The sequence below is a fragment of the Ictalurus furcatus genome, chromosome 2 (assembly GCF_023375685.1).
Source record: "Ictalurus furcatus strain D&B chromosome 2, Billie_1.0, whole genome shotgun sequence".
Classification (NCBI taxonomy): Eukaryota; Metazoa; Chordata; class Actinopteri; order Siluriformes; family Ictaluridae; genus Ictalurus; species Ictalurus furcatus.
The window spans coordinates 12771995-12798993 of NC_071256.1; the positions used below are offsets into that span (position 1 = coordinate 12771995).

General features: G+C 39.2%; 1 protein-coding gene across 1 annotated transcript; it reads right to left on the reverse strand.

Annotated features, from left to right (window-relative positions):
* Nucleotides 1-1502: 1502 nt before the first annotated feature.
* On the reverse strand, nt 1503-26999 carry rgs9a (regulator of G protein signaling 9a). Its single transcript, XM_053639569.1, is given in 17 exon segments — nt 1503-1713; nt 3484-3566; nt 3900-4038; nt 5042-5129; nt 5220-5335; nt 7110-7223; nt 9387-9448; nt 9534-9563; nt 13787-13849; nt 14592-14673; nt 16903-16979; nt 17075-17133; nt 17524-17575; nt 18133-18239; nt 18322-18372; nt 20989-21085; nt 26680-26999. Coding segments are annotated over 17 exon segments (1497 nt in total). The 5' UTR covers nt 26746-26999.

Sequence of the window (26999 nt, forward strand, 5' to 3'; positions counted from 1 at the left end):
GGCAACAGTGTTAATCACTAAGCCGCTGTGGGATACCAGTCCATCACAGAGCACCATGCATGCACACATTCACACCTAAGGGCAATTTAGTTTCGCCAATCCATCTACCCGTCTGTTTTTTGGAAGGAAACCAGAGAATTAGAAGAGTACTGGATAACCTGGAGGAAACCCACACGTGGGGGCATGGGGAGAACTTGCAGAATTCCACATAATAACCTGAACTCAGAGTCAATTTGGATCAGTGCCATAATTTTTTTAAAAAGTCAGAACTCTGATGAAAATTTTGCCAGGACTGGAAACATTAACATCCCCTCCTCAAAACCATGAACTTCATTCTGGAGTTGGTTACTAGGTATAGCAGCATTAAAGGCTCATTTATTGCCTCAATTAGCTGTGACCAAACACTGCTGATCAATTGAGACCGTAAAGTCACGATGGCAGGCATAGAGTTCCTGACAGGCCGAAAGTCAGGGCCCAAACAAGTCTGAGTCAACAGAGGCATGGCTGAGGGACAGGGCAATAGTACGGGATGGTGGCTAACGGATGAGCAGGGGCTAGGAAGCACGCCTATGCCCAATACAACAAGACCCAGAGCAAGCATAAGTGGAGCCTAGCTCAGAAGAGGAAGACAAGATGGGAGAATGTGCTAAAACCGAAGATCACCTTGACAGACATGTGGCAGACAGACCCCAGCGCACTGAGCTTTTGATCCAGGCCGTCTACGATCTCCGCCAAATCCATCAAATCTCCACGTTTAGGGCCAGAATGAGGCAAAAATCATGTCCTCAGCAACCGCCCAAGAGTCCTGGGAGATGGTCGCTACTGCTAGCGTCATGACCTTAAGGAAGCTGCAGAAAGCATCTCTACTGCCATCAACACCAGCAAGCACAACAAAAAGTTGCTTCGTGGCAATATTTCATTGTTCAAAGTGCTATCTAAATACAATGGAATTGAATCTTGAATCCAGATTTTGTACAGCATATTTGGTCAAAGGCTAAAACAGCTTCCAGATAATGCAAATAATTGAAAATATAATAGTAATAATAATAATAATAATAGTAAAAATAAAACTATAAATACTGTTATTTTAAGGTTGTGGAAAGTCACCAATGATTCTGCGGCTTGATACAGACATGGTGAGGATTTTCTTGCGTATGAATAGTAAGTAATAGTAATGCTAGCAATACTCCTCATCAATGTACACAAATGTAATACCAAAAAGACGATACGAGTGAAAAAGCTTGTTCACGACCTCTGCTGGACTACTTCTGGGCATTCTATGCTATCGTGATGCTGTTTAAAAAGCAAAGTTCTCGGTTTCCAGGCTAGCAATCTGAATATCAGGATACATCACTTAACCAAATATGGGCACATGCTTTAAAGAAATCAATACTCTAAGCAAAACTGCAGTCAGTATGAGTCATTCTGTACTTTCTCTAAATAGCACAAACACATTTTCACTAGTTAGATCGAACAGAGATGAGCATACAACATAATGACATTCATATATAATGCCTCATCTCAAAGTCAATCAAAATCCATTCCATTAAACTCTGTCACTTGCGGTCCAGTTTGCTGGCCATCAGTTGTTTAATATCGATCGGTCTGGCCGCAGCTTCCGCTTTGGCTTTTTCCTCCTGTTCCTGCTTCCACAGGATGATAGGGTCGATGCTGGGCTTACGGTTTCTAGCCTTTTGCTCCAGTTGAGCATCACTGCAGAGGGGAGAGAAAAACTACTAGTCTGGATCACAAACACCCAACAGTCACAAAAATACCGGTTGAGATGAACAATAACGATACATTTAGTGTACACTGAAGAGTTAGTGAACATAACCTCAGACTCAAGCGAATCAAACAACAATATCATCCACGGTTAAAATCACCGTATATCATGTGACTGATCACCACCAAATGGATAAGGATACTTATTTAACAGACTTTGCTTACAAGAAAATCTGAACAGGTGGAGAAAAAAAATTGCCTCAATAAATCCTAGCATACAGCTGGGGTGTCTGTGGTTCAGGTGGTAGAGCGAGTTGTCCACTAATCATAGGGTTGGCAGTTCGATTCCCGGCCCACGTGACTCCACATACCGAAGTGTCCTTGGGCAAGACACTGAACCCCAAGTTGCTCCCAATGGCTAGCGCCTTGTATGGCAGCTCTGCTACCATTGGTGTGTGTGTGAATGGGTGAATGAGACACAGTGTAAAGCACTTTGTAGAACCGCTAAGGTTAACAAAGCGCTATACAAGTGCAGACCATACATCAGTGGCGTTTTTTTTTCTGTTGTATGCCAAACAACACTAAGAAAACAGCGAGGCAAATGTCTGGTGTGACGGCTGCTCCATTTTTTTTTTTTTTAATAACCCAAAACGTCACAATCCCAATGACTTGGATTCTCTTGTCTCACAAGACAAGGCAAAGTTCACCTAAAGAAATTCGGCATGAAGCCAAAAGTAACCACTAACAGAAACAAATCCATTTTTAACGCCCCGTGTCCTTTCCCCTTCAGTTAACTGACTTTTCCTCCCAGTGAATTATATTCATTCATTCATTTTTGGCCTGAGAAAACTGCTTCAGCTGAGAAAACAGAAAAAGCGTAGTCTTCAAGTCTCTCATAAATGCTATGACTAAACCCTGGATGTCGCCACCTCTGACCCAAACAACTTCATTTCCCTTAAAGTGCATCTATTATAGTTTTGAAACGTGCCTAATTTTGTTTTCGAGGTCTCATACAATAGATTTGCATGCATCCAAGGTCAAAACACACTTTAATGTGCTCATAATTTAAACTGCAGCATTACCTCCCAACCCCCCCCCATGTTACAAACGACTCGTTCAATGATCCGTTCTAAAGGATTCATTCTAAACTCCTTTCAGAGAGCATACTCTGCTCTGATTGGTCAGATGTCCCAGTCTGTTGTGATTGGTCTAGTGCTGTCAGCGTGTGTTGAAAAGGAAACGCCCACTACCGTAATGAGTTTCGGTTCCGTCTGTCAGCGAGCAGCCGATGAAGACCAGAGGTGGGGTTTTTGTTACAAACCCACGTAGGTTAATACAGGAAGTAAAATCTAGAATCACTAACAACTCATTTCAGCTGTTCAGAAACGGTTCCTTCTTTTAGGAGTCAGTAACGCCGTTTTGCAAAAAACAACTTTGCAGATGTTTTTACATTCACAAATATCTCTATAACACACTACATGAAAGGTAATATCTGAAAAACCATAATAGGTGCACTTTAACACAAACGTAAACTGGATATGTCATAACACACTGGGGGCAGTGGTAGCTTAGTAGTTAAGGCTCTGGGTTACTGATGGGCCCTTGAGCAAGGCCCTTAACCCTCTCTGCTCCAGGGGGCGCCGTATCATGGCTGACCCTGCACTCTGACCCCAGCTTCCTGACAGACTGGGGTATGTGAAAAAAAACAATTTCACTGTGCTCTACTGTATATGTGAACAATAAAGACTCATTATCACTTACGTGAAGCTATGCGGCACGGGTGAGATCGCGTTTTTCTGCATGTCCTTGTAAACTGGTGACTTCAGATAGCGATAAAAGGTGTCCTGCGGGTGACGTGCACAATTACAGAGCGATCGTTAAGCAGTAATCATTTTTTCCCCATTTAGAATTTTTACTGCAAGCTGAACAATAGTAATCGTTTTTTTTTTTTTCCAACATGAGCTTAAAAGTTCTCCGTTCGTTTTACAGTTCTATTTCTATTGTAGACACGATGTTCAGGTCACAGCTGAGAGGATCAAGGTAAAATAGAAGTGTTCATTAAAAAAAACAAAAAAAAACAAAAAAAGGATGGTTTGTTAGCGACATTGGTAGCATCTGATTCCAGATCTTTCTACTCAGGGAGGTTTATTCGGTGGTTCTCAAGATACGTTCCAAACCTTTTTCATCAGCATGAAGATGTGCGTTTGAGCTGCATCCAGGACGTAGCGGTGTGGATGTTCTAAACCCTTCACTGTCAGTCCCATCGTCCGACCGTCAATGTTAATCCAACGTGGAGCTCCTGGAGCTAAAAACGTCCTGCGCACACACACACACACACACACACACACACACACACAAAGTTCAGAGTTTGTTAATGACATCTTGCTTGTTTTCCCATCAGGAACATATCTCATGGCTCTTCTTTGGGATTTTGTTTCGTTTTGTTTTACAGGCACAGCAAATGGAAATGGACGTCCAGTAATGGACGCTTATGTCTGCCAATATGAAATACATACCATTGTGCCCAAAAGTTTGCATACCCTTTGCAGAATCTGCTAAATCTTAATACTGTTAACAAAATAAGAGGAATCATTAAAAAAAAAATCCCATGTTTTTTATTTAGTTCTGTCCTGAATAAGCTATTTCACATAACAGAAGTTTATATATTGTCCAAAAGTCAAGATACTAGCTGAAGTAAAGAATGTGCAGGACCTGGAGGATTTATCTGAAGAACAGTGGGCAGTTTAACTGCTCAGAACAAACAAGGGACTCATGAACAACTATCACAAAACATAAAAACAGTCACTGATCATCCAGGTAACGACACTCAGTATTAATAATCAAGCGTATGTAAACTTTTGAACGGGGTAATTTTTATAAATTCATCTATTATCTTGTCTTGTGGACTATATGTAAACATCTGTTATGTGAAATACCTGATTCAGGACATAATTAAATAAACAACAACATTGGATTTTTATGATCAATCTTATTTTCTTAACAGTATTAAGATTTAGCAGATTCTGCAAGGGGTATGCAAAATTTTGGGCACAATTATATGCGCATAAATAAACAAATACATGTATGTATTTTCTCTGAAAAGTGACAAGAATATTCAAGAGCATGCTGAATAAATGCAAATGAATGATGTCTTGAAAAAACTGCAATGGTTCAATATATACAATTTCACTGGATATTTATTTAATATGGATTATTATTAATAATAATTATTCCAAAAGTAAATGGATTATTGCTCATTGCCTCGTTGAGAAAAGGCCAAGTGAGGAAATTTCGCACATTTTACTAATAAAAGTCTCACTTAAAAGTGGTCTCAGCTTTCTCAGATATGGTCGCTGCCGCTCCCCACTTCATCTCCTCAGCAGCCTCCCAAAAAGCCAAATTCTCACCTGCAAAGTATAAAATCAATAAATCAATGAGCGGTCATTTAAAGCATAGATCCATAGTCCAGAATCATCTGTAAGAGTCGCCACACACACCGCTGAATTCCTTCTTCAGGAAGAGTCTGAAGTCGGCGCGGCCGCGTGGATCTTTGAGTAACTCGTAAAAACCGAAGGACCAGCGCTCAACTCTCATCTTTGTAGGCGTTTCGACACTGCGCGACAAAACCACGTGCAAAAACATCGTTACAGATAACCGTCATCATTGATCAGTTAGCAACACGACTGGCACTGCTACACCTTCTGAAATGACACAGGTTAAACGTCCGTAACTCCGGAATTTTAACGAGACTGCATCTACGGCGTGATATGGACCAGATTTACAATCATGTCGTTATTGAAGGTGAAGGAGAATGACCCTGAATGGAACAAGCTTATAAAAAGTTTAACACATGACATTAATTACAAATGATTTATGGTTGTAATTACAAATGACAAAAACTCTCATTTCAAAAATACAATGAAGCAAAAGTGAATCATCGTAGACTCCCAGGGAAAAAGTAAAGTCACTCGCGTCCAATAAATTGAAAGTGAAGAGACGTGGAGGAAAATAGAGTCAAAACCAAAAGATACAAACCATAATGAGGTCCAGTAAAAAGTATGTTATTGTGAAATAGCTAAATTGCTATTAAGCAGCTAAATTTGGTTGTTAGCAAGCAAGCTAACATTAACATAGTATATAACTATTGTATACTATATACTAAGCACTGAGTGTTAGCTAGTATTGAAAACTAGCTATCTGATTAGAACATAAAACGTTTTGACTCATCATTTAAAATCTTAATTTCAAAATACAATATCATATGAATCATATAAACATATGATATTCATATTCATTTGCCAGCTTCTAAGCTCCATAATGTGGCGCAATTGAAAAGGAAGACAGCCCCTTCCGAATGTATTGGAACGGCAAGGCCAATTCTTTTGTTTTTGCTACACACTGAAGACATTTGGGTTTGAGATCAGCTTTCAGCTTTCATTTCCTGATATTTACATCTAGATGTGTTAAACAGCTTAGAGCATGGCTGGTTGTTAGAGTACACCAGTGGTGTATTTCTTTTTCAGGGCATTCCAAATGGATTTTGCCTCTTTTCCAAGCTTCCAAATGGCTTGCTTTTCTCCCATAGACAGCTCTCTGATCTTCATGCTGGTTTGTCCTTTTGAACAACAAATGCTGCCTTCACAGGTGAAAACTAGAGCTCAAACCAAGAGTAGATGTTCAAAACTTGTATTGTATAATCAATCAATCAATCTAACAGGACACGCCTGGGCAACGAGAACCACCTGTCAGTCACGTGTTCCAATATTTCTGATCACTTGAAAAATGGGTGGGTTTAAATAAAAGGTGCCGTGTTCTAGATGTAAATATCAGGAAATATAAACTGAAATTCCGATCGATCTTGTCATATTCATCTTTTGACCTCAAACCAAAAGTCTTCGGTTTACAGCAAAAACAAAAAAACTGGACTTGCCGTTCCGTACTTCAAGGGGACTGTATTTACATATAGCCTTCTCCCTTTTCTCCCATTTTTAATACAATGCCACTGTCTGAGCGCACTGAATGTGTGTCAATACCCAAAACAGACCCAAGACGGACATCCTGGCGTAACTTGCCGCCAAGTTACACCAAACATCGGAGATGTGATGGTGAGGTGCTTTAAGGCAGTTTGTGTCCTGTGCTCATTAAGAATATGCAACTGTACTCCAGTCAATGTAAAATGTATGTAAAATGTGCATTTATGCTTTCATTGTGTTTTTCACGTTCAATCACCGCTGTCACTTGTGAGTATTCGTGCCCAGTCCTAGTGTTTATTTCCAAGACTGGTCAAGTCAATTAACATAACATGCATTCACATTATTATTATTATTTATTATTAGTATTAGTAGTAGTAGTAGTAGTAGTAGTAGTAGTATGAGTCAAAAACTCACTTTCTCATGTTCAGATCCCAGTATGTGACATCATCACTCTGCCACGGGTTGCTGGGAATACACGGGTTGAGAAACGGATCGTGGTCGTGATATGTTGTCATGTGTTTCACAAGGCTAAATGAGTGGGAAGACAAAAGTACACAAACATATTTGTGTAAAACAAAGCCCAAGAGACAGACTGTGACGAGGAGGAGGGTGAAGCCAGGTTGAGATGAGGAAGCACACCCGGCACTGGTTTGGCTAATCAGTGGGAGAGAGAGAGAGAGAGAGAGAGAGATAAAGGAGCGGCTGGACGCACCAGTGAGGGAGAGACAGACGCCTGTGCGCTTTATGTTTGTGGTTTATGTTATGTTTGAGTTATGGTAATTAGCTATTAAAGTCTGTTTATTTTCAGCTGGTCCCTGCCTTCTCCTTGCCCGTCTGTGAAGTTTGTTACTCAGACATTTTACAAAGTCAAGTCCAAAAGTCTGCAATTATCAAACACTAATACATTTCACTCAATTAGCCTGATATTTCTCTGTTAGAAATAGAGGTCGACCAATAGTGGATTTTACAGATACTGATCACCAAGTTGGGCAGCACGATAACCGATTAATCAACCAATAGTTGTTCAAATTCATCCTGAATGAAAACATAACACTCACAGAGCTTTATTACAAAAGTAAACAAACAGTACTGACTGTACCATGAAAATGTACTGTACGTTTTTAAATGAAATAAATATTTAAAATACACATTATATATATATTAACAAACATGTATGTAACATGACTTTTCAAATGAATTGGGGTTGTACTTCAAATATATTTTTTTCATATGAAATATGAATTCGTATGGGGTGCCAATAATTGTGCCACACATATATTTAACAAAGTTTTTTTTGTGTGTGGATAAACCTGTGTTGTGTTTGTAATTGTTTGATATTCATGAGAGCGGAGTATTTTTGTGAATTTTTTAAACAAAAAATCAAAAGGTTAAACAATAAAGACAATTTTTCACAGCCTTCTTTGCTCATATTTACCAAGGGTGCCGATATTAGTGGAGGGCACTGTAGTAACAACAAAAAAGGAGCATGCTACATACAGTATTACTAAATATTAATAACAACTATTAACACCTGACCTTCATACCCACATGTGGGTGGAAGCACACGATTGTCAAGAATGTCTTGTATGCTGTAGCATGAAGACTTCCCTTCACTAGACCTAGTTCCGGCATGACATTGCCCCTGTGCTCAAAGTTTGGCCCATAAAGACATGGTTTGCCAAGGCTGATGTGGAAGAACTCAATGAGCCTGCAGTAAGCCCTGACCGCAACCCCATTAAACACATTTGGATTGAATTCCAGAAACTGCTGATCTCATGGGAACAACACCTTGTTCATGAGAGAGATCAGATCAGAATGGTCAGACTGTTTGGAGCTGACAGGAAGCCTATGTTAACTCGAATAACTCTTTACAACCGTGGTGAGAAGAAAAGCATCTCAGAATGCACAACACATCAAACCTTGGGCTAACATCAGCTTCCACTCTTTGTCAGCCAAATCAGGAATCTGTGGCTACAGACAATAGAAGAAGAAGATTGGAAACAGACCACCTGATGTTTTTTCAGATTTTTCCCACTACTTCCAGGATTTTGCGATTATGCGATTGCAGAAACAAACGCAAAAATCAAGCAAACTCTGCAATATTTGCAGATTTGAGTCAAGACGCGTCATGTGATATCACCGCAACACACGTTCGGCCAAAGTCCTCACGTGCACCGGACATGAGTACAGCTAAAAGGTCTCATTTACCAACCGACATCACTGCGAAACAATTTTGTGCATTTGCAAGTTCGCCAATTCAAGTAGTTTTCTGCAAAAAAGAAGAAGCACAAAAAATTCACAAATTTTTGAAGAAAAAAAACGCAGCAAAATCAAGCATTTTTGGCTGCAACAATCACACAAAAATCCTGTATGGACCCTGTGGATGATGGCGGAGTTATTCCGGAAGGGACTCCCATATTAAGGTGATCAATCAGAAGAACTGATTTGCAATGACGCTTCCCTCTAAGGGAAAAAAAAAATTCTATAAAAAAAACTGTGAAGTAAGCATCATGGAGGAAAAAAAAACATGACTACAGCATTACAGAGCCACCGGTTTTTCCTTTAATTTGTCAGTCGCTGGCATAAATGACTTATTGGGGCGTTCAGATTAATGTACAACCTCTTGTATTATGATTTGGCTACTTAATTGGGAATGAATAAACATTGTGTGATTATCTCTATTGTACTTACGCTCCCAGGGACACTGAGGACTTGACCCTTGGTCTCATGATTACTTGCTGAATGTAGATGATCTAAAACGACAAGAGTGGTTAGAGCAGGCGAAAACAAGCTAAGCCTGTTCAAAACACAAAGCACACTTAAACAGATTCCACTTACAATTCTTCTATAGTAGTCAAAGGTTTTTTTCTATAAAAGAAAAAACAGATTTCAACGTTAGTATTTTTACAGCAGGCCACTAGTTTTTGTGGCGCAAACACAACAAACATACACTTTACTAACCCACAAAATACAAACCTAACACAATTACAGTCACCATTTAACACACGAGAGTTACAGCTAATCTGGACATCTCATTTAAACGATACTCAAAGCCACAAACTTTAACAGTAACAAGCATAAAGGAATGTGATCCCTCAAAAAAAAAAAAAAATCATTAACGCATTAAAAACACATTTTTCAAACAGTACAATTTATAAAAGTCACATTTTTATAAAATGTGCCAAATGGTAGAAGTTTGAGATATTCTATATACAGTGCCCTCCACTAATATTGGCACCCTTGGTAAATATGAGCAAAGGAGGCTGTGACAAATTGTCTTTACTGTTTAACCTTTCAATATTTTGTTTAAAAAATTCACAAAAATACTTCGCTAACACATTGGCCAAATTCCCTTAGTCATTCATAACAATGTGTAAGAGCAAGGAATATAGCTGTGATGTGCGGCAAAAGGTTGTTGAGCTTCACAAAAAGGGAAGTGGCTATAAGAAAATAGCACAAACATTGAAAATACCCATTTCCACCATCAGAGCAATAATTAAGAAGTTCCAGTCAACTGGAAATGTTATGAATCAACCTGGAATTGGACGTGTGTCTATACTGTCTCAATGCACTGTGAAGAGGATGGTTCGAGTGGTCAAAAAATCTCCAAGGATCACAGCTGGAGAATTGCAGAAGTTAGTTGTGTCTTGGGGTCAGAAAGTCTCCAAAACTACAATCCGAAGTCACCTACATCACCACAAGTTGTTTGGAAGGGTTTCAAGAAAAAAGCCTCTACTCTCATCCAAAAACAAACTCAAGCGTCTTCAGTTCGCCAGACACTACTGGAACTTCAAATGGGATCGGGTTCTATGGTCAGATGAAACCAAAATAGAGCTTTTTGGTAATAAACACCAGAGGTGGTTTTGGCGCACACAGAGAGGTAGCCATATGGAAAAGCACCTCATGCCCACAATTAAATATGGTGGTGGCTCTTTAATGTTTTGGAGCTGTTTTTCTGCAAGAGGACCTGGACATTTTGTTAGGATACATGGCATCATGGACTCTATCAAATCTCAACAGATATTAAATGAAACCCTGACTATCTCTGCCAGAAAGATTAAAATGGGCCATGGTTGGATCTTCCAGCAGGACAATGATCCAAATCATATATCAAAATCAAGATCCTGCTATGGCCATCCCATTCTCCTGACTTGAAACCCATATAAAACCTGTGGGGTGAACTGAAGAGGAGAATTCACCAGCATGAACCTTGAAATTTGAAGGATCTGGAGAGATTCTGTATGGAGGAATGGTCTCAGATCCCTTGCCATGTATTCTCCAACCTCATCAGGCATTATAGGAGACTCAAAGTGGTTATCTTGGCAATGGGAGGTAACACAAATTATTGACTAAAAGGGTGCCAATAATATATATATTTAACAAAGTTTTTTTTTATAAACCTTTGTTGTCTTTGCAATTGTTTGAAACACCTGAGAGCGGAGCTTTTTTTAAACAAAAGATCAAAAGATTAAACAATAAAGACAATTTTTCACAGCCTTCTTTGCTCATATTTACCAAGGGTGCCAATATTATTAGAGGGCACCATGTGTGTGTGTGTGTATATATCACACACACCAGTTAGTTAGTTTGTGTGTGCGTTTAAAAAGTCCCCTCTTAAAGTATTGGAATGTCAAGGCCAATTAATTTGTTTTTGCTAATCACTGAAATCAAAACATGAGACATATTAGATCAGAATTCAGCTTTCATTTCCTGATATTTTCACCTAGATGTGTTAAACAACTTAGAACATGTGACTGACAGGTGTTTCTTGTTGTGCAGGTGTGCCCTCATAGACTGACTGTTTAAACAATTAATGGCTCTGAATGTTTACTTTTGCATTGAGCTCTGGATGTCACCTGTGATGACTGCATTAGTTGTTACAAAAGGATAAACGAACCAGAGAGATATTGATGACAGAAACATTGTGAGAGCTTTGAAAAAATAACCCCCAAAACCAACATTAAATGATATCACTAGCAACCTCCACAGGGCAAGGGTGACGGTGTCACAATCCACTGTTCGAAGAGGACTTTGAGAGCAGAAATATAAAGGCCAAACCACAAGATGCAAACCACTCATCAGCAGCGAGAATCTGGAAGGCCGGATTGGAATTCACAATGAAATACAGAGATGAGCCACAAAAGTTCAGGAACTAAGATTAACCTCTACCAAAGTGATGGAAAGGCCAAAGTGTGGAGAAAGAATGGATCTGCTCATGATCCAAAGCATTCAAGCTCATTAGTCAAGCATGATGGAGGTAGTGTCATGGCTTGGGCTTGCGTGGCTGCATCTGGAACAGGATCACTAATCTTTATTGATGATGTAACTCATGATGGTAGCAGCAGAATGAATTCGGACATTTACAGGAACATTCTGTCTGCCAATTTACAGAGAAGTGTATCTAATCTAATCTAATTGGGAGGAATGTCGTCATGCAGTAAGACAATGACCCAAAGCACACTGCAAACACAACAAAGGACTTCATCAGAGGGAAAAGTAGAAAGTTTTAGTCTGACCAAGTCAATCACCAGACTTTAACCCAAATGAGCAGCATTTCACCTCCTGAAGAGGAGACTGAAGGGAGAAACTCCCCAAAACAAACAACAACTGAAAGATTCTGGAAAAGCATCACAAAAGAAGTAAGCAACAATTTGGTGATGTCAGTGAGTTGCAGGCTTGATGCAATTATTGCAAACAAGGGATATGCAACCAAACATTAAGTGTTACTTACTTTCATTTACTTTACTACTATATACTATCTGTTTCAATACTTTTGCTCGCCTGAAAATTGGCTGGTCTGACATTAAAGGTGGCATGTTCAACACGTGTTTAACACATCTAGATGTAAATACCAGGAAATGAAAGCTGAAATTCTGATCAATCATCTCATTCATCTTTTGATCTCAAACCCAAACGTCTTCAGGGTATAGCAAAAACAAAAGAATTGGCCTTACTGTTTCAATACTTTTGGAGGGGACATATTATGATTAATATGTTAACAGCAAAGTGTTGCGTATAATATATGGGCAGTGTATGAGAAATTCGTGGTTTGTGAGAAGGGAGTATATGCTTAGTTTCTATTCTTGGGTTGGTAACCAGACTCGTTCTTGAAAACCCATGCAGACTAAAGAGAAACACAAACTGCCTGGAAAGAACAGAGAAAATGAAAAAGAGTTTATTGGAACCAGTCAACACCCAGGAACATAGTAAACATTCAAATATCACAAGTGAGGTAGGAACGTAAACACGCATAATAAATGGAAAACACAAACGGTCATCTGGACCTCGAGTTTTGTCCGTATTAGCTCCGAGAAGACTCTAGTAAACTATTTAATCCGCTCAAAGACAGATTATTGTAAAAGGGGCGTTGGCTGAGGTTATTTTGAGCCAGTGGCATTAAGGGCAGGGAAGTTGTGTCCGTTTGTAGAGCTTAGCTTTAAGGTTGGGCAAACTTGAATGTAGTGGTCGATGTTAGGTCATTTTTAGTTTTTATATGATAACACCTATACCAGTACATTTAATGATTCAATACAGACTCAATACTTATTACTTACTTTTAAATGAATGAATATTCGGAAACTTTATGAAGACTTTCAGTCATCAGACAGGCAGCGATGAGTTATAGTTAATACTGGATTCTTCATTTTTCTACTCATAAGACTTGTACGAAATAATCACGCCACACAATGTAGTGAATGGACGGGGGTATTCTTTGGAAGATCAGAGGCCAGAAATCCTCTTAAGCACGTTGGCAGAAAATCGTCCTTGGCCATTGCAGTACTAAGGCCAAAGAAACACAGATAAGCTGATCTAATGATTAGCCCTCTTAGCATTAAGGTCTACACTCAGATGCCATTATAAGAACTGCTATCTTGTAGCTACGCTCACTGAACATATAAATCAACAGAGTTCCATCAGCTGTCCTGTCCAGATGAAGCATCTAACACACTTCAATAGAGCTGATAAAGTATTGGAACAGCTCTTATTAAGGCGACAAGAGTTTATCTGAGGGAAACAGAGGCAGGAAGTAGATGAGGGAGCATTAAAACAGTAGGGGATTGTTAACCTGCTGGCGCATCCTCACCTTTCACCTCTTCTGTGTTAGGATCGATGAGCCGATCCATGCCGTAGTCCATGGCGCTGTGAGTTTGAGGCTATGAAGACAGAGAGATCCACAGAATATTAACCCCTACATAAAACTTCAACATGCAGATTAGATTACATACAATATATTACGTATATAATGTAATACATACACTGCCTTACATAAGTATTCACTTCGCACATTTTATAGTGTTGGAAGTGAAATGGACTTAACTGGGATGATAGGTCGTGAAGCTACACAAAATAGCCCATAATATTTTAGTCGGGGAAGAAAAAAAAATCAATACAGCTTGCACAATCATTCACAAATAGAAAACGTAAAAGTTGTGATGACATGTACGTATTCACTCTCATTGGTGTGAAACCCCTAAATTCATTCTAGATTGCAACTATTTGCCATCAGTAGTCACATAATTAGTTGAATAGAGTCTGCGTGTGTAATTAAAGTGTCACATGATCGCAATATAAATACACCTGTTCCTGGAAGGCCCCAGAGTTTGTTAGAGAACACACCTAAACAAACAGCCTCATGAAAAGCAAAGAGCTACTCAAGCAAATCCGGGACAAAGTACAAGAACCCAAAAATAAATATAATACATTTGGTAATAGAAGGAAAAAAATTTAATAAAATCATAGATCAATTTTGTCTATAATTCACAGACCCTACTTTGAGAACTATGGGTTTATACTATATAATTATTTTTGCCCATTCTTTTAAAGGGTGACTAAAATTATATACAGTAGATAACTACAAGTGACCAAAAACAGATACACACAAAAAAAAGTACTCACTGGAGGCCTGTGAACTATCCAGTAGGCCCTTTCCTGACAATCAAACACAACCCGGTCTGATTTGTTCCTCTCCTTTCCCGTTCTGCAGAATGTAAACAGACTTGTAAGCAAACCATTACTGGGAAGCTAAACTTTCTTGCTGCTTTCTAATGAGGTTTAGGTTGGTCTTGCAGCAAGTAAGTAAAGTACAACCCCAAGTCCAAAACAGTTGGGACGCTGTGTAAAACATTAAAAAAAAAAAAAAAAACAGAATGCAATGATTTGCAACTCTCATAAACCCATATGTTATTCACAATAGAACATAGAAAACATATCAAATGTTTAAAGTGAGGAAATGTACCATTTTAAGGAAAAAATAAAGGTAAATTTCAATTTGATGGCCGCAACATGTCTCAAAAACGTTGGGACGGGGGAAACAAAATGCTGGAAAAGTGAGTGTTACTAAAAAGAAGCAGCTGGAGGTTAATTGGCAACAGGTCAGTAACATGATTGGGTATAAAAAGAGTATCTTAGAGAGGCAGAGTCTTTCAGAAGTAAAGATGGGATGGAATCTGGATGGAAGCATATGTTGCTCTAAAACCTGTATATACCTTTCAGCAGTAATGCCTTTCCAGATGTGCAAGCTGCCCATTCCATAGGCACCATAGGTACTGCAGGCTTTTGAACTGAGTGCTGATAAAAAGCTGGATGGTCCCTCTCCTCTTTAGTCCTCTTTAGTGTAGAGGACATGGTGCCCATGGTTTCCAAAAAGAATTTCAAATTTCAATTCATCAGACCACAGAACAGTTTTCCACTTTGCCTCAGTCCATTTTAAATGATCTTTGGCCCAGAGAAGACAGCAGCGTTTCTGGATCATGTTCTCATATGGCTTCTTCTTTGCATGATGGAGCTTTAACCAGGATGTGTGGATGGCACGGTGAACTGTGTTCACAGACAATGAGTACTGGAGGTGTTTCTGAGTCCATGCAGTGATTTCCATTATAGAATCATGCCTGTTTTTAATGCAGTGCCGCCTGAGGGCCCGAAAGATCACGGGCATGCAATATTGATTTTCACCCTTGTCTCTTGCACATTGAGATTTCTCCGGATTCTCTGAATCTTTTGATGATATTATGTACGGTGATGAGATATTCATAGTCTTTGCAATTTTACACTGAGGAACATTAGTCTGAAATTGTTTCACAAATTGTAGACGCAGTTTTTCGCAGATTTGTGAACATCTGCCCATCTTTACTTCTGAAAGACTCTGACTCTCTAAGATACTCTTTGTATACCCAATCATGTTACTGACCTGTTGCCAATTAACCTCCCGCTGTTTCTTTTAAGTAACACTTACTTTTCCAGCCTTTTGTTGCCCCGTCCCAACTTTGAGATGTGTTGCGGCCATCAAATTAAAAATTACCTTACTTTTTTCTTAAAATGGTACATTTACTCAATTTAAACATTTGATATGTTTTCTATGTTCTATTGTGAATAACATATGGCTTTATGAGATTTGCAAATCATTGCCTGCTGTTTTTATTTACATTTTGACACAGCATCCCAACTTTTTTGGAATTGGGGTTGTACAATGTCTGTATAATTTGTGAATTTTACTTGACAAGAATTTCATTCCCCTTTTATATAATTTAGAGCTAATTTAGAGCAAATGCAAAAGCAAATTACAAAACTCATGCTGGTCATCTGACCCCCACAGATTTGACCAAAGTTGTGTATATATATATATATTAGTGCAGTGGTTTTCAAAGTGGGGGCCCCTTTGGGGGCCGCCAGGGGGCGCCCGGGGGGCCTTAACAATTTGGTCGGAGCCACCAAGCCCATCCCTCCCACTAGTATGTTTCCTCTTTCTCACTCTCAGACAACCCCCCCCCCCACACACACACAGTCAATTCCTAATGTAATGTAAAGATGTAAGGTATAATTATTAATTTAAAAAAAAGGGGATATATTCAGAAGTCTGTATTTTTAATGTGCTTTAAAGTCATCTTGCAAAAGGGGGGCCTCGGTCAAATGTTAATGACATTTGGGGGGCCTTGCCCTGGAAAAGTTTGGGAACCCCTGTATTAGTACATTAAAGGTCTCTGAGTCTGAGCGACCTTTAAATTTAGTGAGCACAATTTTATCTAACTTTGTGAATGAATGCTAACCTAGTGAAGAAAAGCAAACTAGCAAGCAACAGCCAACCAAGTAAGTAAACCAATTAGCAAAAAGTTATCTATCTAGTGAGCATGTAGGATTGAACACTTCAGATTGGTATTAACTACATTCTCTGGGACTTTAACCTTTTATGATCGTGAGACTGAAGACTGACCTGTATTGCTCTTTGGCTTGCATCACAATAAAATCCCATTTGTAGTTGAGCCATTTCTGAAGGTTGTTGTAGTTCTCCTGTTCAGTGCATTGACAAAATGCTGTTATTGCTTTTCCTCACAAAACAGGATATTACATGACACTGTAGATGCTTTGTGTAGAGAAAGCAGAACCTGTTCATAGTTATCAAGTGTCCCCTTCTTTCGAATGTTTCTCTTTGCCAGATAAATTGCTTTAGTGCAAACAAACACAGCGGGTTAAACAGTGTACAAACTCATTTTCAGTTCATTTCTATCAATCTATCGACCATCTACCATCTACTCATCTACGCTCTGTGAACAGTTGGGTCCAGTCAACTGCCTGGTTGCTAGACCACTAGTCTTCTTGCAGGGACTTCTAGACAGTCTACATCTACACTAAAAAGGGTGTACATAGCAGCCATTGCAATGTCACAGCACCAGGGATGGTGTCTTGCTGGGGTCTTATAAACTTAGCACACCAGGGTCTACACAATTGTTTGGCACAGGAATACCATTTGTACATTCATACTTCATTTAAAACTGGAAATACTGTATAATATAAGAAATTCTACCAGTACCATAATACAATAAGTTAAAAGTACCATAATCGGTGTCTTCTGCCTTCCATTTCTGCACAGGCCAGAAGTACGGTGTCTATTAAAGAGTGTAAACATTTATAACGATAAATTGGTTTACAGCAGAGTTCAGTGAGAAACTAGCTGTCTGTTGAAATCCATATTAAAAGATTCCCTGTAAAACTGTAGCATACAAATAAAGAACATATCATAAGCCTGTAAGTTAAGCTACCATACGTATCAAACCAGTCTGGGTAAGTGTAGTGTAGAACTATTAGCTGAATGGTAATACAAATTTTTTAATCCCATAGACATGCTAGCAAAAACATGGACAAACAAATAAGGAGGTTTCATCATTTGTATTACACAAGTATTATGCAATGTTGTTTCTTGGTCAAACTGGACTTTCAGACAGATATTTTTCCAGGCCTGAGAGAGATAAACCACACTACACCACACCACACCACAGGTGCTAAAGTTCTGTAGTTATGGCTGTACAAACATTAAGGGAATTAAAAACATCAGCTATATTAATGAGACTTGGATAGCTTTTCTCTAAGTGGATGGAGTTTTTTGGATGGAGAATTTGCATCATTCTTATTATCTAAAAGATGCATAAAAAAAAACAGCTTTTACCTGAAAGCGATAGAGACTGCCATCTGGCTTCAGGATGAGTCTTTTGTGGTCTTGCAGTGGGTAGATGAAGCCAAAAGCAACTAACATGGTACCAATTGTCCAAGCCTCTAACAAACAGTTATAAACCACAATGTGATTAATATACAGATGCAACCATAATAGGTCAATACTCAATGGATAACCAATTACCTTGATTATCTATCTTCATATGACTGGCAATCCACTCAAGAATGTCCCGTCCTGTGCCACAGATACATATGCAAAAACATAGTGTATATAAGACATACTGTATATAAGAAATACCATTTATAAATGTTATTGTAATATTATTTGATTATAATAAGAGAATAGAGACGGAGGATGGTTCAGTAATTAACTAATTAACCAATTAATAATAATTAGTTAGGCATTAACACCTAAAAGCCACAACATTAAAACCTCTGACAGGTGAATAACACTGATTATTTCGTTACAGTGGCACCTGTCAAGAGGTCGGATATATTAGGCAGCAAGTGAACAGTCAGCTCTCGAAGTTGATGTGTTGGAAGCAGGAAAAATTGGCAAGCGTAAGGACTGTAAGGACTTTGACAAGGGCCAAAATTGTGATGTCTAGACAACTAGGTCAGAGCATCTCCAAAACAGCAGGTCTTTTGGAGTGTTTCTATTATGCATTGGTTGGTACCTACCAAAAAAGTGCTCCAAGGAAGGACGACCGGTTAATGCTAGCTATGCTGGCTATGATAGAAAGGTGTCAGAACACACTGTGCATTGCAGCTTGCTGCGTACGGGGCTGCAGAGCTGCAGACCGGACAGAGTACCCATGCTGACCCCTGTCCACCATGTGAGCATCAGATCTGGACCATGGAGCAATGGAAGAAGGTGGCCTGGTCTGATGAATCACGTTTTCTTTTACATCATGTGGACGTCTGGGTGCGTGAGTTGCTTACCTGGGGAAGAGATGGCACCAGGATGCACTACGGGAAGAAGGCAAGCCAGCAGAGGCAGCGTGACACTCTGGGCAATGTTCTGCTGGGAAACCTTGGGTCCTGGCATTCATGTGGATGTTAGTTTGACACGTAGCACCTACCTAAACATTGTTGCAGACCAAGTACACTCCTTCATGGTAACAGTATTCCCTAATAGCAGTGGCCTCTTTCAGCAGGATAATGCGCATGGCCACACTGCAAAAATTGTTCAGGAATGGTTTGAGGAACATGACAAAGAGTTCAAGGTGTTGACCTGGACTCCAAATTCCCCAGATCTCAATCCGATCGAGCAACTGTGTGGGACGTGCTGGACAAACAAGTCCGATCCATGGATGCCCCACCTCGTAACTTACAGGACTTAAAGGAAATTTAATTAAAGGTCTTGTGGAGTCCATGCCTTGACAGGTCAAAGCTGTTTCGGTGGCACTAGGGGACCTACACAGTATTAGGCAGGTGGTTTTAATGTTGTGGCTGATCGGTCTACATAACACATTTAATTGTCACTAAAATTAAAGTGCAGAAACAAATGATAAATAATAGTAGCGTAGGGGTTTTTCAGCTAACACTGCAACCTGGATCACAGCAATACATTTTAGACTATATAATACAGATATATACAACATGTCTCAAAGAACGAATACATGGTAGAAATATTAATTAATAATATGAAAGCAAAAACATGTGTTGGAGGTTTAGTCATGGAGATTATCTGTAGTCTTAATGTGGATTAAAGGATGACTTTACAGCACAAATCAGCAGACACACCTCATCTGTTGCTATACTTGGCCAAGCCTGATTAACAGAGTCTTTTATAAACTTCACTTGCAAGTGCCAGTGATTAACAGAGTGTATGCTTTCCCTCCTACCCAGAGAGCACGGCCAATGTTGCTCCTTTGTTTATAAGGATGGGACGTGGCATTGTCAAGATTCAAACTCAAAATCTCCTGATTATACGGTGAATGGTTTGGGGAAACAAAGTATTTATTACTTTTAGCAGTAACCTAGAACTAGTTTGTAAGTCGTTCATAATGTCGAGGCCAGTTAAACTCAAGAACTAACCATTTTCCACTAAATGGAAATGACATTAAAAAAAAGTGTGTGCGATGTAAATGACAGCGGCGACTGCTTTCAGTGCCACCAGATGTTAGCTCAATAACTTAACCAACAGTCTTTGCTACGCTATGTGTGCTTTTTTATTTGCTACGCGATGAGTCAGTTGGTTTTGAGATGGGTTTTTTCTCCAGTTCGGTGCATTATCTGCCAACATCTATTTTATTCTGTTGTGCACATGGTGCATGATGTGACGGATTAGTGCACAAAATATCCTTCACACCACACTTCATTTGTTCGGCAAATATAGTCCATCATCTGGCTCTTTTTATTCCTGCATGAGAACCCAGATTTCTTCTGGCATTGATCCAATTGAGAATTTAATCTAGATAAAATCATGCGTTGGAGGCCTGTTTGATTTCTGCTTGCGCTCTTGCAAATGCAGCTTCGCCTCTGCTCTGTGATCAGAGTACCAGATTAACCTTGCTCAATACAGTCAGACAGAAAGTTTATTTATCAGACATATGTCCAAAAATAGTGTGGAACCCTGCATGTTGACTGAATTTGACTGAAAAAAATGCATGTCACTGCATGAAAGAGTAACCCCGATAATTTGAATGAAAACGTTAATTTTGTGGAAATATAATTGGAGTCAACAATGCAAACAAAGAGGAAATTAGAAATAAACATTTTAAGTGGTACTGTCAGTTCCAGGAGTCCAACTGACCGCTGAGTAAGAGAGATGTGAGTATGGGGACAAGAGACAGTCATGTCAATGTATTAATAATACAGAGATTTGTGCTATTTCTTTTCAGCTCACCTGCGATGACATGTGGAATGGAAGTGGTGTTCAGTTTTTGCTCAGATGATTTTACCCCGGATTTTGTGTCCTGCATTGCCAGCACCAAGGCCTCGAGCTGAGAGAGGGTTAACATTAGCAGAGGGTTTGCACGCACTAACGAACACATCTATAAACGCATACAGACTGCATCATAGGGTGTTTGTGAATTGATCAAAGGAACCATGCAGATCTCAAAAGCATATATTAAGACATCACTCATTTGTCTTCCATGATATTAAAGATATAGTGGGGGAAATATTGAACGCGGCAACATTTTTTTTCAGTAAATATATTTTCAATGAGGCTATTCACATGAAATTTTCACCAGACATCAGTATTAACTCAAGAAATCCGGAAATATAAAGAACTCACAACATTAAAGTCCATAAATAAAGTTATGTGTAATAAAGTGGAATGACACGGGAAAAAAGTATTGAACATGCCAAGAAACAGCAGTTCTCCAAGGCAAGGTAAGGCAAGGAACCAGCTGAAATCCCTAAGTAATTATACCCCCATCTGTGCAAATTAATATCAGCTGGATTAGTAAATTGATGGTCTATAAAAAGGCTTTTTGTTACCAAGATGTCACACAAGAAACATCCCATGATGAGTAAAAGCAAAGAACTCTCCCAAGACCTTCAGAACCTTATTGTTGTAAAACATATTGATGGAATCGGATACAGACGTATTTCAAAACTTCTGAATCCTCCAGTAAGCACCATTGGGGCCATTATCTGCAAGTGGAAGCAACATCACTCTGTCATCAACCGGACAGGCACAGGAGTTCCTTGCAAGATTTCTGACCAGGGAGTCAGAGGAATAGTCAGAAGAGTAGTCCAAGAGCCAAGGACCACTCGGAAAGAGCTCCAGAAACACTTGGAGGCAGCAGGTATCATCGTCACAGAGAAAACAATGCACTCCATTGCCTTGGACTCTATGCACGCTCACCCCACAAGACTCCATTACTAAAGAAAAGGCATGTCGGAGCTCGTTTAAAGTTTGCTACAACTCATTTGGACAAGCCTATGAAATACTGGGAGAGTGTAGTCTGGTCAGACGAGAGCAAAATTGAACTTTTTGGCTGTCATACTACACACCATGTTTGGAGAAGAAATGGCACTGCACATCTCCCTAAAAACACTATACCAACAGTGAAGTTTGGAGGATGAAGCATCATGGTGTGGGGATGTTTTTCATCACATGGTAGTGGCAGATTTCATATAATTGAAGGAACAATGAATGGAGCCCTTTACCAGGAGATCCTTAAGAAGAATCTGCTGCCATCCACCAGGATGATGAAGATGAGGCGTGGGTGGACCTTCCAGCAGGACAACGATCCAAAGCATATAGCAAAGGAAACTCTCAATTGGTTTCAGAGGGAAAAAAAATCAAGGTGTTAGAATGGCCCAGTCAATCACCTGAGTTGAATCCAATTGAAGAAGATTTAAAGACAATATGTTTAGAAGAATTGGCCAAAATCACACCTGAATACTGCTGCCGATGCATTTCTTCATATAGGAAGTGTCTTGAAGCTGTCATTACAAACAAAGGCTTCTCCACTAAGTATTAAATAAATTTCAGTTAGTGTGTTCAATACTTTTTTCCTGTGTCATTCCACTTTATTACACATAACTTTATTTATGGACTTTAATGTGTGGATTTCTTGAGTTCCAAACTCTGCTGAAGATTTCATGTGAATAACCTCATTGGAAATATATTTACTGAAAAAAATGTTCAATATTTATTTCCCCCACTGTATATTGATCTAAAGCCATAAATGTGGTTTCTAAGGAAATACAGAGCTTGATTTCCAAAATGGTGGCTGGGGGTGTGTGATTTTCCTTGTTTGTAATTATACATAATGTTGAATTGTAGCAAACATGCAAGAGTTAGTTCTGATCTACTAATTTGATTGGTCGAGCGGCATTCCAAGAGTGCTTATATTTAGTATAACTGGGACGTTTCACTGTTCGTATCACTCCCCTTGTCTGTGTTCGCCACGTAAAATCCCACTTCCTAGTTTAAAACGATTTATACAGTACGGTTAGCAACATCATCAGTAGACATGGCAAACAATACAGTTTCATTATTACTTTATATAACTTTTGACTTAAAATATGATCACAGCTGTGATTAGCTACCGCACTTGCCCTGCGTCTTCGTACCTAGGCGGAATTACAGCCATGCCGAAATTCAGTATCAGTATTCTTGTGAGTGCGATACTGGTTAATTATTAGATACATATGAATTTAGCTACAAATATTGTCCCCATTATCAGGTACACTCTTGCAAATATGGTTCTTCATTAGGTTTCTTTGCATAGTTCAGGGTTTTTATAGCTCCCTTGAAGGGTTCTAGGGTGGAACACCTTCTGAAGACTGGGGAACAGTGTTGGTGGGTTTATACATAGAACCTTTAAGGGGTCCTCTAGAAGGACAACCAGTGAAACCTTAAGGTAATTGCTTCACTCCGGCTCATTCCTTCCACCTTTTAAAAGTAGTCAATAAAAGTTAAATAAATCTACTTCATGGTTACAACTTACTTTTTTATTATAATTAATGCATAACTACTTTATATTCAAGTGAAACTTTTTCCCCTTGTGAAATATCGTCTTATCTTTGGGTAATTTGAAAGATAATCCATTGTTTTTGGCAATTTTGTAGAGAGCTAGCAGGTTTGGGAAACATGCATTATCCAAAAAGACATGTCTAATCTGGGGTTCCCAAGTGGCAAAACAGAAAAGCATTTGCCCTATTGTCTGGATATGGACATGGACAGAGTTACGGCAATGCCAGGGCCAGCCATGGCCAGGAGTTCAAGACAGCAAAATTGGCCATGCTGTCTGGGTTGGAGGGATGGCATACCCCCTCACTCCGATCAATCACAGGGACACTAGCCAATCATGGGTGTCTGTGAGCTCATGCACACAGAAAGAGGCAGAAAGCATTTTCCTTCAAGTGTTTTATGACATCCCAGGATTAGTGGCATTTCGAAAAGATGTGGTTGGCTGGGTTCACGTGAGTAGTAGCTGGTGTATGATAGAGGAGAGCTGATTGGTGGGCCAAGACTAAATAAGAAAGAAGATGGGGGTGGGGATGGGTGATATGTCTTCCATCAGGTGATTTAAAAGTCACTAAGGGCTTAAAGTGCCACAAGGGGAGAACTCAGAAAGGCAGATGCACATGCAGAACTTTCTTTATTACAGACAGACACAGGGAACAGACTCAAGGAATCAAGCTCAGGGAACAAACACGAGGAATAAAAAAACACTAGGTACGAGGACTATCGGAAACTTAGTAAGACTAAAAAATAAACCCTAAGAAAAAGTACTGAATTATCAAAACACAGCACATAAGCAAAAGCTATAACAAATATAATAGAACCAAACACAAATATGACTGGAATTGAATTAATGCTCCGAAGACTAAGGAAGAAATACAAGCAACTTAAATAGGAGACTAATCAATCAGGGAAAATAACAAATACATGAACATGGTTACACGAAAAAATGAGAGGGATAACAGAGGAAGAAGTTCGACACGGGGAACTCTGGTGGTCCAACTACCCCTGGGAAGCCATGACATAAAGGTTCTATTGGTTAACTAGTGTACACCTAGTACACTGGTGCACTTCTCTTTAGGCTGACTTTTGTTCACAATTGTTGTTGGTTATTTGGCACAGGTGGTTCTGGGAAGGGGTCAAAGCCCCTGTGGCCTCTCCTAAACGTGGAGTCAGTCAAATATGCAGTAATTCTTATATTATTTAGCCTGATTACTTTTTGCGATCCTATGTAGCAAAGTGGCATTCAAAAGAACACATTTTTTCTAACCACTTAAGGCTGTAGACCAAGTCTCCATGTGGATCAAAAGGTGTTTTTTTTCCCCCACTTAGAAAGTTGAAAGGAAGTGGAAAATCGTGAGATTGACACTACAAAAATAACAACCAAGATACCAGCAAAGAAGAGCTAAAAGTGTAAAAACAAAATGTTTTTAAAAAATACCCTGTCTATCCTGGCGTACTACTTTAGTTGTGCAAGTATAATTCATTCATGTAAGGTTATTCAAAATGTTACTGTTACATGATTTTGTGTGTGTGTGTGTGTGCAGAAGCAACGGCAAAGCGAGCGCCATTGTTAACACGTTCCCTATGTATACAATGAGATATCCACTATAGCTGAAAGTGACCTTCACTATAGCTGGCACGTCAGAGCCAAATCATCCCTGTCTGTCAGGTTTCCAAGTCAAACTGTAAAATGTTTAGCAATTTCATGTACAGCAATGGGTTCTACCAAATGCACTGACGAGCTTCTCTCAAACCTATTTTCTGCCGTCAACATGATTGGGGCTATTATAATGAGTTTATTATCAAATCTAAAACTCTGACCTTACATTCAAAAGTATTTACTCACCTAGAATGTCCAAAAGACTGGTTCAGAAAACAAAGCTTTTGGTAGGTTTGAAGGCCACATGTAAGGTTTTTTAAATTTACACACTAACTATAATAGAAAAAAAATTGTTAGTGTGTGTTAGCACTCAATAATGGTCTAGACTAGTAGTGAAGTATGTGATGAGGTGCAACGTTAGTTTGTTTAGCAGAGAGAGATTTTTGCCAAAAATGTCAATTATTTTTTGCTGAACTATGCTAGTGCTACTGTACGTGTCAGTACAGTAAAAAGACTAATGTGCAGTACGCTTTTAATTTAAATGCGACTCGTCCGAACCGGTCTCCCAGTAACATTACCAAAACAAAATAAGTACCACACAAAATCCGTCTTCAGTCAGCGTGATAATTCTTATATTCATTTGTAAAGTAAATAAATAAAACAAAAAGAAGCGACCCCATTGGTAAACTAAGCGTGACCCTTAGATCTTTAGTGCTTAATGTTTACCGTATAGTTTGTTTACCGTGTTGTCTACTGTATAATGTGGCCACAGATTCCCAACCCTGTTCCCTGTCCCAACCCTGCTCAAACACACCCAATTCAATTCAGGAAGGGCTGTTAATTAGATGATTAGTTGAGTCAGGTACGTTGGGAGCGGGGCACAAAAAAATATAACGTGCAGGACAGGGGTCACTCCAGAGCCCAAGGTTAGGATCCTGTGACGTAGGCTATAGTCTATTGCCTTTCCCCTGCTGAAACAAACAATATGATTTGCATTGGCTTTAATGGAAATTGTAATGGTCCCTGTGGGGCTCTACTGGTAATTTGTTGCCTTCTATTGGTGGCATGTTATGTCTAGTGGATACCTTTGAGGACCTGTAATGGTTTTAACCATTAGAATTTCTGTGATGGATGGTATTGTTTGTTTGTTTTTCCAGCAGGGTTGCACTGTCTGTCACTCTTATCTGACACATTGTCCCATGTTAATTGTGCCACCATAATTCTGGAGCACCCATGATAATAAAAGCCTGCTTGATTGACCCCTACTGGAGGTTCTGATGTTCACCTGATGTGCACAGCATAGCAACAGATTTATAATCTTATACTTAATGCATGATGCTTGAAATATTAAAATGGAAATTGTAATAATTAATATTCATTACAATAATATATATATATATATATATATATATATATATATATATATATATATATATATATATATATTAAAATAATAATAATCATGTTTAACAACCACCAAAACTGGTTAGGAGTGAATGTACACCTACCTTCTTCAGACAGGCCATTCGAGGTCTATAATGCTGTCCATGGTCACGGATTAATTTAATCGTCATTTTTTCTTTCTTTCTTTTCTGCAGGCCCTAAAGAATGAACTCGTACAAGCAGAGCTGCAGCTCTCACCAGACGTGCAAAGACCCTGAGCTGTGCGCGTGAAAAGCAAAGCTTTGTCCACCAATCACAGCGCAGCATTTAAATCTCCACAGCCAACCTGTATACGTCATCTACCTTCAACAGTGTAAAGATATCCCACAGACAATATTTCGATGTATTTGCTTTAAAATCTACACAAGTTGTGTTCGTGTTCTTC